General features: G+C 34.6%; 1 protein-coding gene across 2 annotated transcripts; it reads left to right on the top strand.

The window, feature by feature from the left end:
• Positions 1-4,154: 4,154 nt before the first annotated feature.
• Positions 4,155-10,671, top strand: LOC110466444 (transmembrane protein 127-like). 2 transcript variants are annotated; one of them, XR_002464736.1, is made up of 4 exons: positions 4,155-4,640; positions 7,011-7,181; positions 7,577-8,466; positions 10,509-10,671. XR_002464736.1 is itself a non-coding variant. In XM_021522934.1 (3 exons), exons 1-3 carry the CDS (start codon positions 4,238-4,240, stop codon positions 7,891-7,893), a joined length of 891 nt encoding a protein of 296 aa, XP_021378609.1. In that variant the 5' UTR covers positions 4,155-4,237; the 3' UTR covers positions 7,894-8,667. The 2 variants fall into 2 exon arrangements, 1 of the variants encoding a protein (XP_021378609.1); XM_021522934.1 differs by lacking the exon at positions 10,509-10,671 and having other exon boundaries at positions 7,577-8,667.
• Positions 10,672-10,871: the final 200 nt, after the last annotated feature.

The raw sequence follows: 10,871 nt of genomic DNA, 5'->3' as shown, positions 1-10,871 counted from the left end.
TTTACCGTTCTCATGCTCAAACTCAGTGTTTTGGGCTAACATTGTCTGTCTTCTACTTGCCGATTTCATTCTTATGCCCAAGTCGTATTCATTAAAAATTCTGTCCTCAATATTTGATCATGTACTCAAAGATTCATGAAAATGCCCTTATCCCATGATCAGAGTTTTTTTTTTTTTTACAATTATGGCGACTGGCAGAAATGTTAATTGAGCATGTGATTCAAATGCCTATGTTTTTTGTTGATCGGCAAAATCCCTTGGAAATCATGGTTGGGGACAACGTTTTCTGGAGATTTCGTTTCCGATCTGCAACTGTTATGTACATCGTTGAAGGAATTCATCACAATATATATCACCCAACAGGCCGACAGGAGCAGAAGCAGCAATAACCATCATATGCATGTTGGATACACAACAGGCTCTCTAGATCTGTGGTACACACACGTACATAGCCGGCAGCCCTGCGCTGGACATTTTCAATATCTAGGACCGGGTCTGATGTATAAAGTCCCAGCATGTGGCTGCATACTAAGGTTGTATATGTTTGGGTTTCAACGTTTCTGGTGCAAGATGACAAGGTGTGTCTCAGAAATTCCAGATCTTGTTGGCTTTGTTAGTGATGGACTGTATATGTGCTTATCCCAATCTAGATCTGTAGTACAGGTGACTCCTAGATATTTGCTAGAATGTAAAATGTCCAGTGTTTGATTGTGTAGAATCACATTTAGCGTAAAAAAATCATCTGCCATTTACCTCCCTGGTTTTCCAAAGATTTGAGATCAATATCAAGTTTGTGACAGTCATGTAAATAATTTATTTCTGCAAAGAGTAAGCATGAGTCATCAGCAAAGAGCTTGATGTTTCAAGAACCTGATCCGACAATGTCATTGATGTAGATCTGAAACAGAAGTGGGCCAACGACAGTCCCCTGGGTATCCCGGAAAGGGCTGGGTGCTGTCAGAGCTGGTACCGTTACTGCCTATTGTCTATTATTAGAAAAAGAGGAAAACCAATGAACAATTTCCGACTTTATGCCGTAGTAAATTTGGAAAGTAATCTCGTGTGACAGACTTTATCGAAAGCTTTCGGGAAATCAAAAGGGCAACATCAATTTGTTTGTTTTTATCAAAGTTTCTTGCTTGGTCATCTATTGTCAGAATCAGTTGGGTTTTAGTGGAGAATTATTAAGTATGTTATATTGTGTTCGAGGTGAACCAAAACGTTGCTGTGGATAATATGTTCCACTAATGTACATGTGATGCAGGTGAGAGAGACAGGACGGTAATTGTCAGCAGCTTGTTTATCACCTTTTTTGAATTCTGGAACGATGTGTGGTACACGCCAGTCGTGTGGTACAGTGGCCGAATGTAAAGATATTTGGAAGATAATTTAAGTCTGTTGGTGACTATGAGTTCATAGGTTATTGGAAAGACAATGTGATCGGTACGTCAGCAAATTAAAAAAATCACCTACCAGGTGACTATTTTCATAAGATTAGAAATGAGGATGTTTCTAATTTGAATGTAGATAATCCATATATCCCAATTAATTTGGATTTTTTTCTTAAACACAAATAAGGAACTAAAGACTTTTACCATGTTCTATGCCAAAATAATACAATATCTACCGGTAGAAAGAAGTGGGAGGAAATATTTGAATTTAACACAGAGACATGGAAGAAAATCTATACCATTCCCTTCAAAATTAGTAAAAACACAAAACTACAGTGGCTTCAATTTAGAATCAATCAACAGATTTTAACTACTAATTCATATCTTTATAAAATAGGTCTTGTTAATAGTCCATATTGTTTTCATTGTAAAACTGACACAGAAACTATAGTTCATGCATTATGGGAATGTAAAGAAGTACAAGTGTTTTTAACAGATTTTGAATCATTGCTAGATGTGTTATTAATTCCATTTGCTTTTAATAAAGAATCTTTTATCTTTGGTTTCTATGATAGAAAAAAACAATGTTGATAATTTAGTACTTCTTATCATTAAACTACATATTTATAAAGCTAGATGTCTGCAAACTAGTCTATCAGTTTTAGCTTTGAAAAACTTAATTAAAGATATTTACAATACTCAAAAATACATTGCTGTAGGTGATGGTGAAAATTATCTCACTAATTTTAAAAGGGAATGGAAAAAAATGGGAAAGATTACTGCAGGCCATATAGATGAAATGTAAATTAATTATAATAATATAGTACCAATGTAATTCCTGTTAAAGGTAGCCTATGTACAAAAATTTACACAATATTGAACAATAAGCCCTTGTCAAATCCTTCGACACCTCTCCAACCTTCCTTTTCTTCTTGTCCCTCTCTCTCTTTTCATTACTCTTTTCTTTCCTATATCTTCTTCTAAAACAATAAAATGGTGCATAACACCTAATATCCTGGTTTCAACATGTGAAAATAGCCAAACTGGTGTTTTTTTCGTTTTTTTTTTGTATTTGTTTGCTTCTCAACTACAATGTATACAATATTATTCTACGTATCTTGTTTCAAACTTACAAAGAAAATAATTGTTTTTCTACATTGGTACCCAGATCGATGTAATAATATAAGAATGTTGAAAAAATGTCAAGTCAAACAAAAAACTTGTGTGAAAATTAAGAATGTGAGACTACAATTTCGTCAGAGGTATTACTGACAGTTTGAACAGTTTCGTAGTATTAAGTGTTGGGAGAAATCGGAAACATCATGGCCATGTCATCATTTATATTTTAAAGATCAACTTCTTTGAGTTAAAATCGCCAGCTACAAATAAATACTGGTATTTCACATTCAATACTGTTAAACACTATACTATACTTTCAGATGAGAAAAAAATAATCAGTTTTATTTCAAAGGATCAACAAGCCACCTGAAAGAGGCTATAGTCGTCCAAAATTTCAACTCCCTGATAGGTTATATTAAAATACCCCAATTAAACATCAGGACTTAAATATGCAGTTTATATAAATTGAACTTATATATAAGCTATTAAAATGTTCCATAGCGAGGTTAACTTAGTCAATAATAAGACATTAATGTAATGTGTTTTTTACCTTTCTGGCACTAGATTGATCACTTAAATTGTCATTGTGTTGCCATTTTTAATTATAGCAAGTTCATTTTTGCTGTGCAGCTTTATAATGTTCAATTCGATAAAAATTAAATATTATGCATCAAAGTGGAAAATTATACATTATTAGTATTTTTTCATATTTAGTGTAACTGAAGCACTTTCGATTTTTGACCCCGAAAAGGGTGAAAAATAACCCAAATGATAATGGGACAATAAAGAAGCACAATGAAACCCCATTTTCATGGCCTTTTAGAAAGAGATACACATTTTCTTTTGATTCACTAAATATTAAAAAAGTTTAATAGCAGAACTTTACATATTAAGCGTAAAATATGCCAAAAAATTGTGAAAAAAATGTTGTCTTTTTCATTAAAAACAGGGAGTTGGGGTAACTTAAATGGTGATAAGTTGTAATTGTGAGAATATTCAGAGGTGAGAATTAAGAGTAAATATCCGAAGAACATATAGATTATACATGTATATACGTCTCTGATTAAACTAAAAAACTTCCTTCCATAATTTTAAAGAAATTGCTTTAAAATTGGTATCTTTGACCGATCATGGAACCAAAACCAACACAAGGACATAGATGTTTTTTCTGCACTTTCTACTTTGCCATTTACTCCTTTTTCCAAAAATGCATATAAGAAAAAAAGTTTAATACAGGAAATATATTCTTTCGAAACCTCTAACGATCCGCACGATGATTTGTTTAATTTCTTTCTTTAACGCTTGTTTATAAGTTTATGCATATAAGCAATAGTTATAAACACTCTTATTAAAATTCTTCTTTTTGATTTATAAAAGATATTTCATGTTTTGGATACGATCGCATTTTGAACGAAAGCTAACCAGACTGAACAATCGAGCTAGTCGCTAACGATAGTTTCGTATATTTATAGGTGGTATTTAAAACCACTGTATATGTGATTATTTAAGTATTATCTTTGAAATTAGATAATACTCTCACTTTTAAATGTTCTTAGCATAGATAAATTGTCCTTATATTTATCCATAGTTAAATTACGTAAATATATTCTTTTACGAAACTAAATTCAATTCTTATTTACATTCTTTAACTTCCTGTTGTCAAATTCTGACCACCGACAAATAGCTGTACTGGAAAGAAACAATACATGACCTTTGTCGTGTAGAAAATGCCGAGATCAAGCAGAAGTCGAGAGTCTGGGTCTCGACGGAGCAGATCGTCGAGCGGTCGTTCTCGGGGTCGCCACAGAGAGCACCACCATCATAGACATGGACATCATTCCATCAACTCTCATCTCCGCCAGCTCTACAGGTTCCGTCAGAAACAAAAAGAGAAAAACTTCAAAGCTGCCTCCTGCAGCATGATTGCTATTGTTGTGTTGTGCACTGCTTTGTCAGAGCCCAGGTGGGTGTCGCTGAAAGGTGGAGGCTGTACCATAGGAGACGTCCAGTCGACCGTTACCACACATTTGGATCATCTAGGCGCTTACCAGTTTTTCTATCCAGGGAAATTTTATGCAGCAGATGAAAACGAACAGTCACTGTATCAGTATGGACCGTCTCCCACTGATTGTAGGTTTATCTATTGTCATTCGAAAAAAATCTTCGACAAAATAGACTTTACTGGGTTTCATAGACCTGGCTTGTTATCACTATAATTGTTTGAAGTCTGCTCAGCAGTTTTCTTCTTCTTGTGCTTCTTCTTCCATTTACTACGGCAGATCTTATAAATATGAGTGCAGTTGCCGCAATTTTATATTTCCTTGGAGGTGGCATTAATGTTTTTGGTTATTTTATGATAAGATAAAACTATACATGCATGATAAGAGTTAATATAGAGGGTTTTTTGGGATGATAGGCAGACAGAGCTGATTTGAAATGATTCAAGTCAGGTGACTGGGCTATATCATCGGGTAAAGAATTCCATGTACTGATAGTTCTGGCTCCCCTAGTTCTGCGGTCTGACACTTTAACATGATCATTAGGAGAGATGGCTTCTTTGTCATTTAAGATTTTGTACATCATTGTAACCCTTGCTTTTGCTCGTCTCCGTGCAAGTGGTTCCCAGTTCAGTGATTGTACCATACTGGTGACAATTCAAGGTTCACGGGTCCTGTAGTTGTTATAGACATATCGAGCAGCCCTACGTTGGGCGGTTTATAACAGTACAATGTTTTCTGTGGTGTATGGGTCCCAACATTAAGAGGCATACTCGATAGTCGGTCTCACTAGAGTGGTATATGTTTGTGATTTGACTTTCCTGGAGCATGATGACATATTGCGTCTCAGGAAGCCCAGTGTTTTGTTAGCCTTACTTACAGTATTTACCCAAACTGAAGTCATTCTTTAGAGTAAGGAGATGTCATTTATAGAAAAACAGTTATGGGACTTGTTTTGCCCAATAAAGGGATATCTCTTTCATTTGTATAGATTTTGCTTCCTGTGTGCTAAGCATGTTACCATTTTGTTTTTTGGTTGAAATCTGCCCAAAATAGGTTTGTAGGAGGTGTAACTCAGTGTATTTATATCATACTAGCCAATTTGACATAATTTAACTGGTTCCTCAGACATAATTTAACTGGCTCCTCAGATTTAAAAAAAAAAGAAGCTTACCATTTAGTTGTTTTAATCCCTACTGGCAAAACATTTCTACCACTAGTAGGCACTACAATTAGGTTGATATCTAGTAGTTTGGAGGGAGTAGTCATTTAAAGGAAGTCAGCCCATTTTACCCGTTTACTCAGCCTCTAGGAGATCCAGCTCTTTTGTTTGTTTAATAATAGATTCCAGTTAGCAAAGCATGATACCATTGCACCATTACAATTAGGTTGAAATCTGCCGATCCCAGTAGTTTGAGAAAATATGCCATTTTATGCAAAACAGCTTATTTGGCCTCTTTAGCACAAGCACCTCTAAAAAAGAGGCCTCTAGGAAGTAGCAACTTATAATGACCTGATACTGATGGAGGCTAGCTGTAGAGACTGAGTGACCAGTAGTACAATTGACCAATCAGCAGCTTCCCCTAAGGCCCCTAATAAGGGCATCTGACTGGCCTCCGGCCCTTCGACTGTATATTTGGTTTCAGTTCCTAATGAATAGTATCCTATTGTACATACAATTAGGGGTGCAAGATCTATTATTTATCTACATAAACCTGCTTTATCTACATAAACCTGCTTTATCGACATAAACCTGCTTTATCTACATAAACCTCAATTTATGTTGAACAAATAACTATGAGAGTGATATACATATTTATACAACATATTTATTACTTATACATCAACAACATACATCTTCATCTTATAATCAAGTAACCAATAACATATACTTTGGCGTAAGGGGCAAACTCAGTTGTAAACAAACCTACATTACAATATACATACTAGTACATGTATACATGTCCTTTGTTCCTCTAAGTGTATGTAATCGTGAAATGTGCAGATAGTAGTAACTGAATCGCATATATAGTATATGGTTGAAGTAGTGTACATATGATCAGGAGGAACAAAGGTCATGTATGTAGAAATGGGTAAATTCAATGGCCTCAGCTCGGTGAAGCAGAGCTATCAAGAGCCGGAAGAGGACAGCTAGAGAGACTGCATCAGTGCCATATCCTCAATGTAGCGGTGCTGCCACAAGCTGGGATATAGAATTGGATTATCTGAATATGGATATGAAGTAGAAATTTTTGGGAGTTTAATTATTAAATGTTTGATTCTAATTTGAAAAATAATAAATAAATAAAGTATGCCAAAAACTCGAGGGTGTGACCGTAGGGAATAGACTGAGTTGCCGAAGGTCTTATTGTACAATTTTTGATCTCAAAACAAGAACTCATGAGAATTATTTAGCACAACTGTTTGAAAAATCACATAATACAGGTAACTGTAAATTTCATGATTTACTGTAAAAAGCAAATTTTCCTTCTCCGTTTTCCAGACATGCACAACTGTGTGACCTACCGGGCTGTCGTTCTGATGAAGGTTATCATCACCTTCACCTTCATTGCCATGGCTTGTTCCCTCGGAGGCTTCCTCTTAGATTTGATTGGACCCTCCCGGAGAGCTCTCAAAATTCTAAGGAGAAATGCTATATTGAATATAATTGCTGGTAAATGACTGAAATCTCAAATGTTATGAACTTAATAGCTTCCTGTTATGTGCAGAATAATGCTTATACAGTTTACAGTACCTGTTAATATTATAAACATTATCTTATTTTTATGTGTTTTTTTTTTATCTGACTCGGACATATTGGAAATCACTGAAATTCTGTGAGATATATAATAAAAAACCCAAAGCATTTCAAATATCTTGCTAATCTACAGATATAAATCAAATAAATGTGTAAACCATAAAATTATTAAAATATTTTAAGTTATATGAATATCAACAATGAGACAATTGTTTTCATATAATTTTACTGTTGTTTCATCTGTAAAACCGATACACTTACCTAACCCTGTTACACAAAATTATAATATGTATTTGTCTTTTTTTTTTCAGTGATAATGTGTGTGATCATAAACATGTTCTGTTACTGGTTGACGGCGGAGGTGCAGGCGCTTCAGAAGCACACTAAGGTACACATTGGCAGTAAAGTGAACGTAAACTTTGACATCAGCTTTTTCCTGGTTGCGGCAGCTGGAGCTGTAGGTGTTTTGGCCACAGGCTTGAACTGTCTTCGTCGGTATCCAGCCTACGATGACAGCCCGTCTGAGGCCTTGCTGGATGATTTTGATGGAATGGAGGGACTCTTAGCTCCAGAACCAGATGCCTCCCCATTGGCAAACATTCCTCCACCACCGGCCTATACCCCTTGATACACCACCGGCCTATACCCCTTGATACAGGTGGCTTTGTGGATCAGGACTGTGCTGCTGTGCCTAGGTTTTCTACACACTGTTATAGCTATAGCTGTAATACATCGCCCCTGTTGAGACCGTTACCACACATACCCGATATACACTTACAGTAGAATATCTTTAATCTGGGAAGCTTTATCATTGTATCGCGCCGACACACTGTTGTGGATTAAGTTCAGAAGTAATAATTTTTTACATCACTGTCTTTTGCCTGTAATAAGCCGGGGGCTAGCATTTTTACAGTTCCGTATTTATACTGTAGTAAGCCTAGGGTGCCAGCATATAACCGCTGACTCAGAGGAGGAAGGTGGACTTATTTCAGAACAACAGAATATCTTGGCATCTCTACTGAAATACATTAGATATGGGTAATAAGTTTATTACCAGGCATGGGCTTATTGTCGGATAAATACAGTAGTATAACGGAAGTTGGACGATTTTTCTTGAATTTAAACCTGGCTGTTTGCAGAAAAAAACTGAATATCAGAAACGACTTGTATACTGATCATGGACATTACTGGTCCAATAAAGGTATGTAGGAATTTATTCCGGATATGTGTCCAGTAGACAAACAAGGGTTTTACTGTTAATTTTGTTTGTAAGCTTTGCCAATAAGTTGCATAAATGAATCATATGCTGTTACAGTGTATCACCGTTATGTATTCCGTCTTTGCGTATTGCAGAGTTATCTTCTCTTGAGAGCAGGTATTGATTGTTACGTCATTGGTTCGTGTGAGAAAATATCGCATTTTTCTCAAAAATTAATGACGTTACTCTCACAAACAAATGACGTAACAATCAATACCTGCTCTCAAGAGAAGATAACTCTGCAATACGCAATGACGGAATATCCTGTTGATCTTTTCACATACATATACTTCATTGATTTCAAGTTTTGTACCTTTTTTCTTTTCAATTACATAATTATGAAACAAAATTCAAAAAGATATTGATGCAATTTATATTGTACGAATCATTATTGGTAATGATGAAATTATGTAGTTGTGAAGTAAACTAGATATTATTAAGGATTGAATGTAATTCATAGTTGTATGTACATGTGATTTTTAGAATTGTTATTAGAATTGTTTTTATGAAGTACACAATAAATATCTTAGACTTGTAATATTGTTTGTAATATAGAATGTTCCAGTAGAATAGTAATATCATTTGTAATATAGAATGTTCCTGTAGAATAGTAATATCGTTTGTGATATGGAATGTTCCTGTAGACAGTAATATTGTATGTACTTGTTCAACCTTTCAGCTGTGGATTTTTAATTAGGGATACAATAAGATTTTTGTCTGAAAATTTTAATCTAATTATGAAAAAAATCAATCTGTAGTCTGCATCTATCTGATGCCTTTTAAAAATTTAGTTAATTAGATCATTATTTTATGAAGTAAATTCATGAATATATATATATTTTAAAAATAGTTGATAATTTGAAATTGATGCTTATAACTACCATTTGTAGGTTTGACATATCCTGTGGCTTCTTATATTTGGTGATTCTTGTTTGTATGTAAAACAAAAGCGTAGAAAACTACAACTAACCGAGTCTTGTTAACGAACGTTGTTTTTCTTGTATTAGTTTTTTTTTCCAATTTTTTCTTAAGATTGATATTGCAGAAATACAACTTTTGTTCTTTTCTGAAAATATTGATTTTATTTGTTGCATATTTATTTAAATTATATTTTCCCAACTTGAATGGCAATTGAATAAATATCTATACATGTACTTATCAATATAAAAACAAAGATTATTCATATGTTTCTGAGTATGTGTACCTGTTATTTTAAAATAATTCAAAGTCCTTTATTTAAAATTCACCTGTGTGAGTTAGTGTCCAAACTGTTAATTAATGTTGCAACAATTTCCAAGGTAATATCAAATATAACAAGCCAGAGGGGAACACTTTCTGATGTCAGTAGATCACGTAGGATAACAACTGTCGTGTTTGTTACTTTATGTGGTCTAGTGTCTAAGTTAATGTTGTGATTCAGTGAGATAAAACAATAGAAATGTGGGAATAATAGAGGTCAGAAAGTTGCCAATCTTTTGGAAATGTGGTGATGCTAACCTTAGCTGAATTAACCCATAAAAAATATTGTCTGAGGGTCGAGGCCTACAGGAGGCAGTTGACAGGTACTGGCTGCAAGTCGGTTGTGTCCTCAACCACCAAACATTTACACGTCATTAAATGAACGTAGCTGTTAATAGAACGTAAAGCACAAACAAACCTGACAAATCAAACTGAATTTTTTCCCTGATAACAGGATTTCATGTGCTACTTTATGGTTTCTGGATTAAACTTTTTTTTCCTGAGATGATCTAGTGAAGTTGTGATATATATTGTATATGTATTTCAGGAACGATTCACAATTTTATGATAATTGCTGATATTGAGTCATGCTGTGTTTATGACAATTTCTTATGCAATGTTTTTCATAGTATCTTTTATGTTAGGAGTATGTACATGTATCGACATGTTTTATGTTTGGAGTATGTACATGTATTGACATGTTTTACGTTAGGAGTATGTACATGGATCGACATGTTTGATGTTAGGTATGTAGGAATTTATTCCGGATATGTGTCCAGTAGACAAACAAGGGTTTTACTGTTAATTTTGTTTGTAAGCTTTGCCAATAAGTTGCATAAATGAATCATATGCTGTTACAGTGTATCACCGTTATGTATTCCGTCTTTGCGTATTGCCGAGTTATCTTCTCTTGAGAGCATGTACATACTCCTAACGTAAAACATGTCAATACATATACACACTCCCACCAAAAATCATGTCGATACATGTACCCACTCCTAACATCAAACATGTTGATACATGTTCATACTCCTAACATAAATCATGTCGATACATGTACATAGTCCTAACATAAAACATGGCGATACATGTACACCCTCCTAACATCA

The sequence above is a fragment of the Mizuhopecten yessoensis genome, unplaced genomic scaffold, assembly GCF_002113885.1.
Source record: "Mizuhopecten yessoensis strain PY_sf001 unplaced genomic scaffold, ASM211388v2 scaffold11133, whole genome shotgun sequence".
NCBI lineage: Eukaryota > Metazoa > Mollusca > Bivalvia > Pectinida > Pectinidae > Mizuhopecten > Mizuhopecten yessoensis.
Note: the sequence above shows the minus strand (reverse complement) of the source record. Positions and strands in the feature narration are given on the sequence as shown.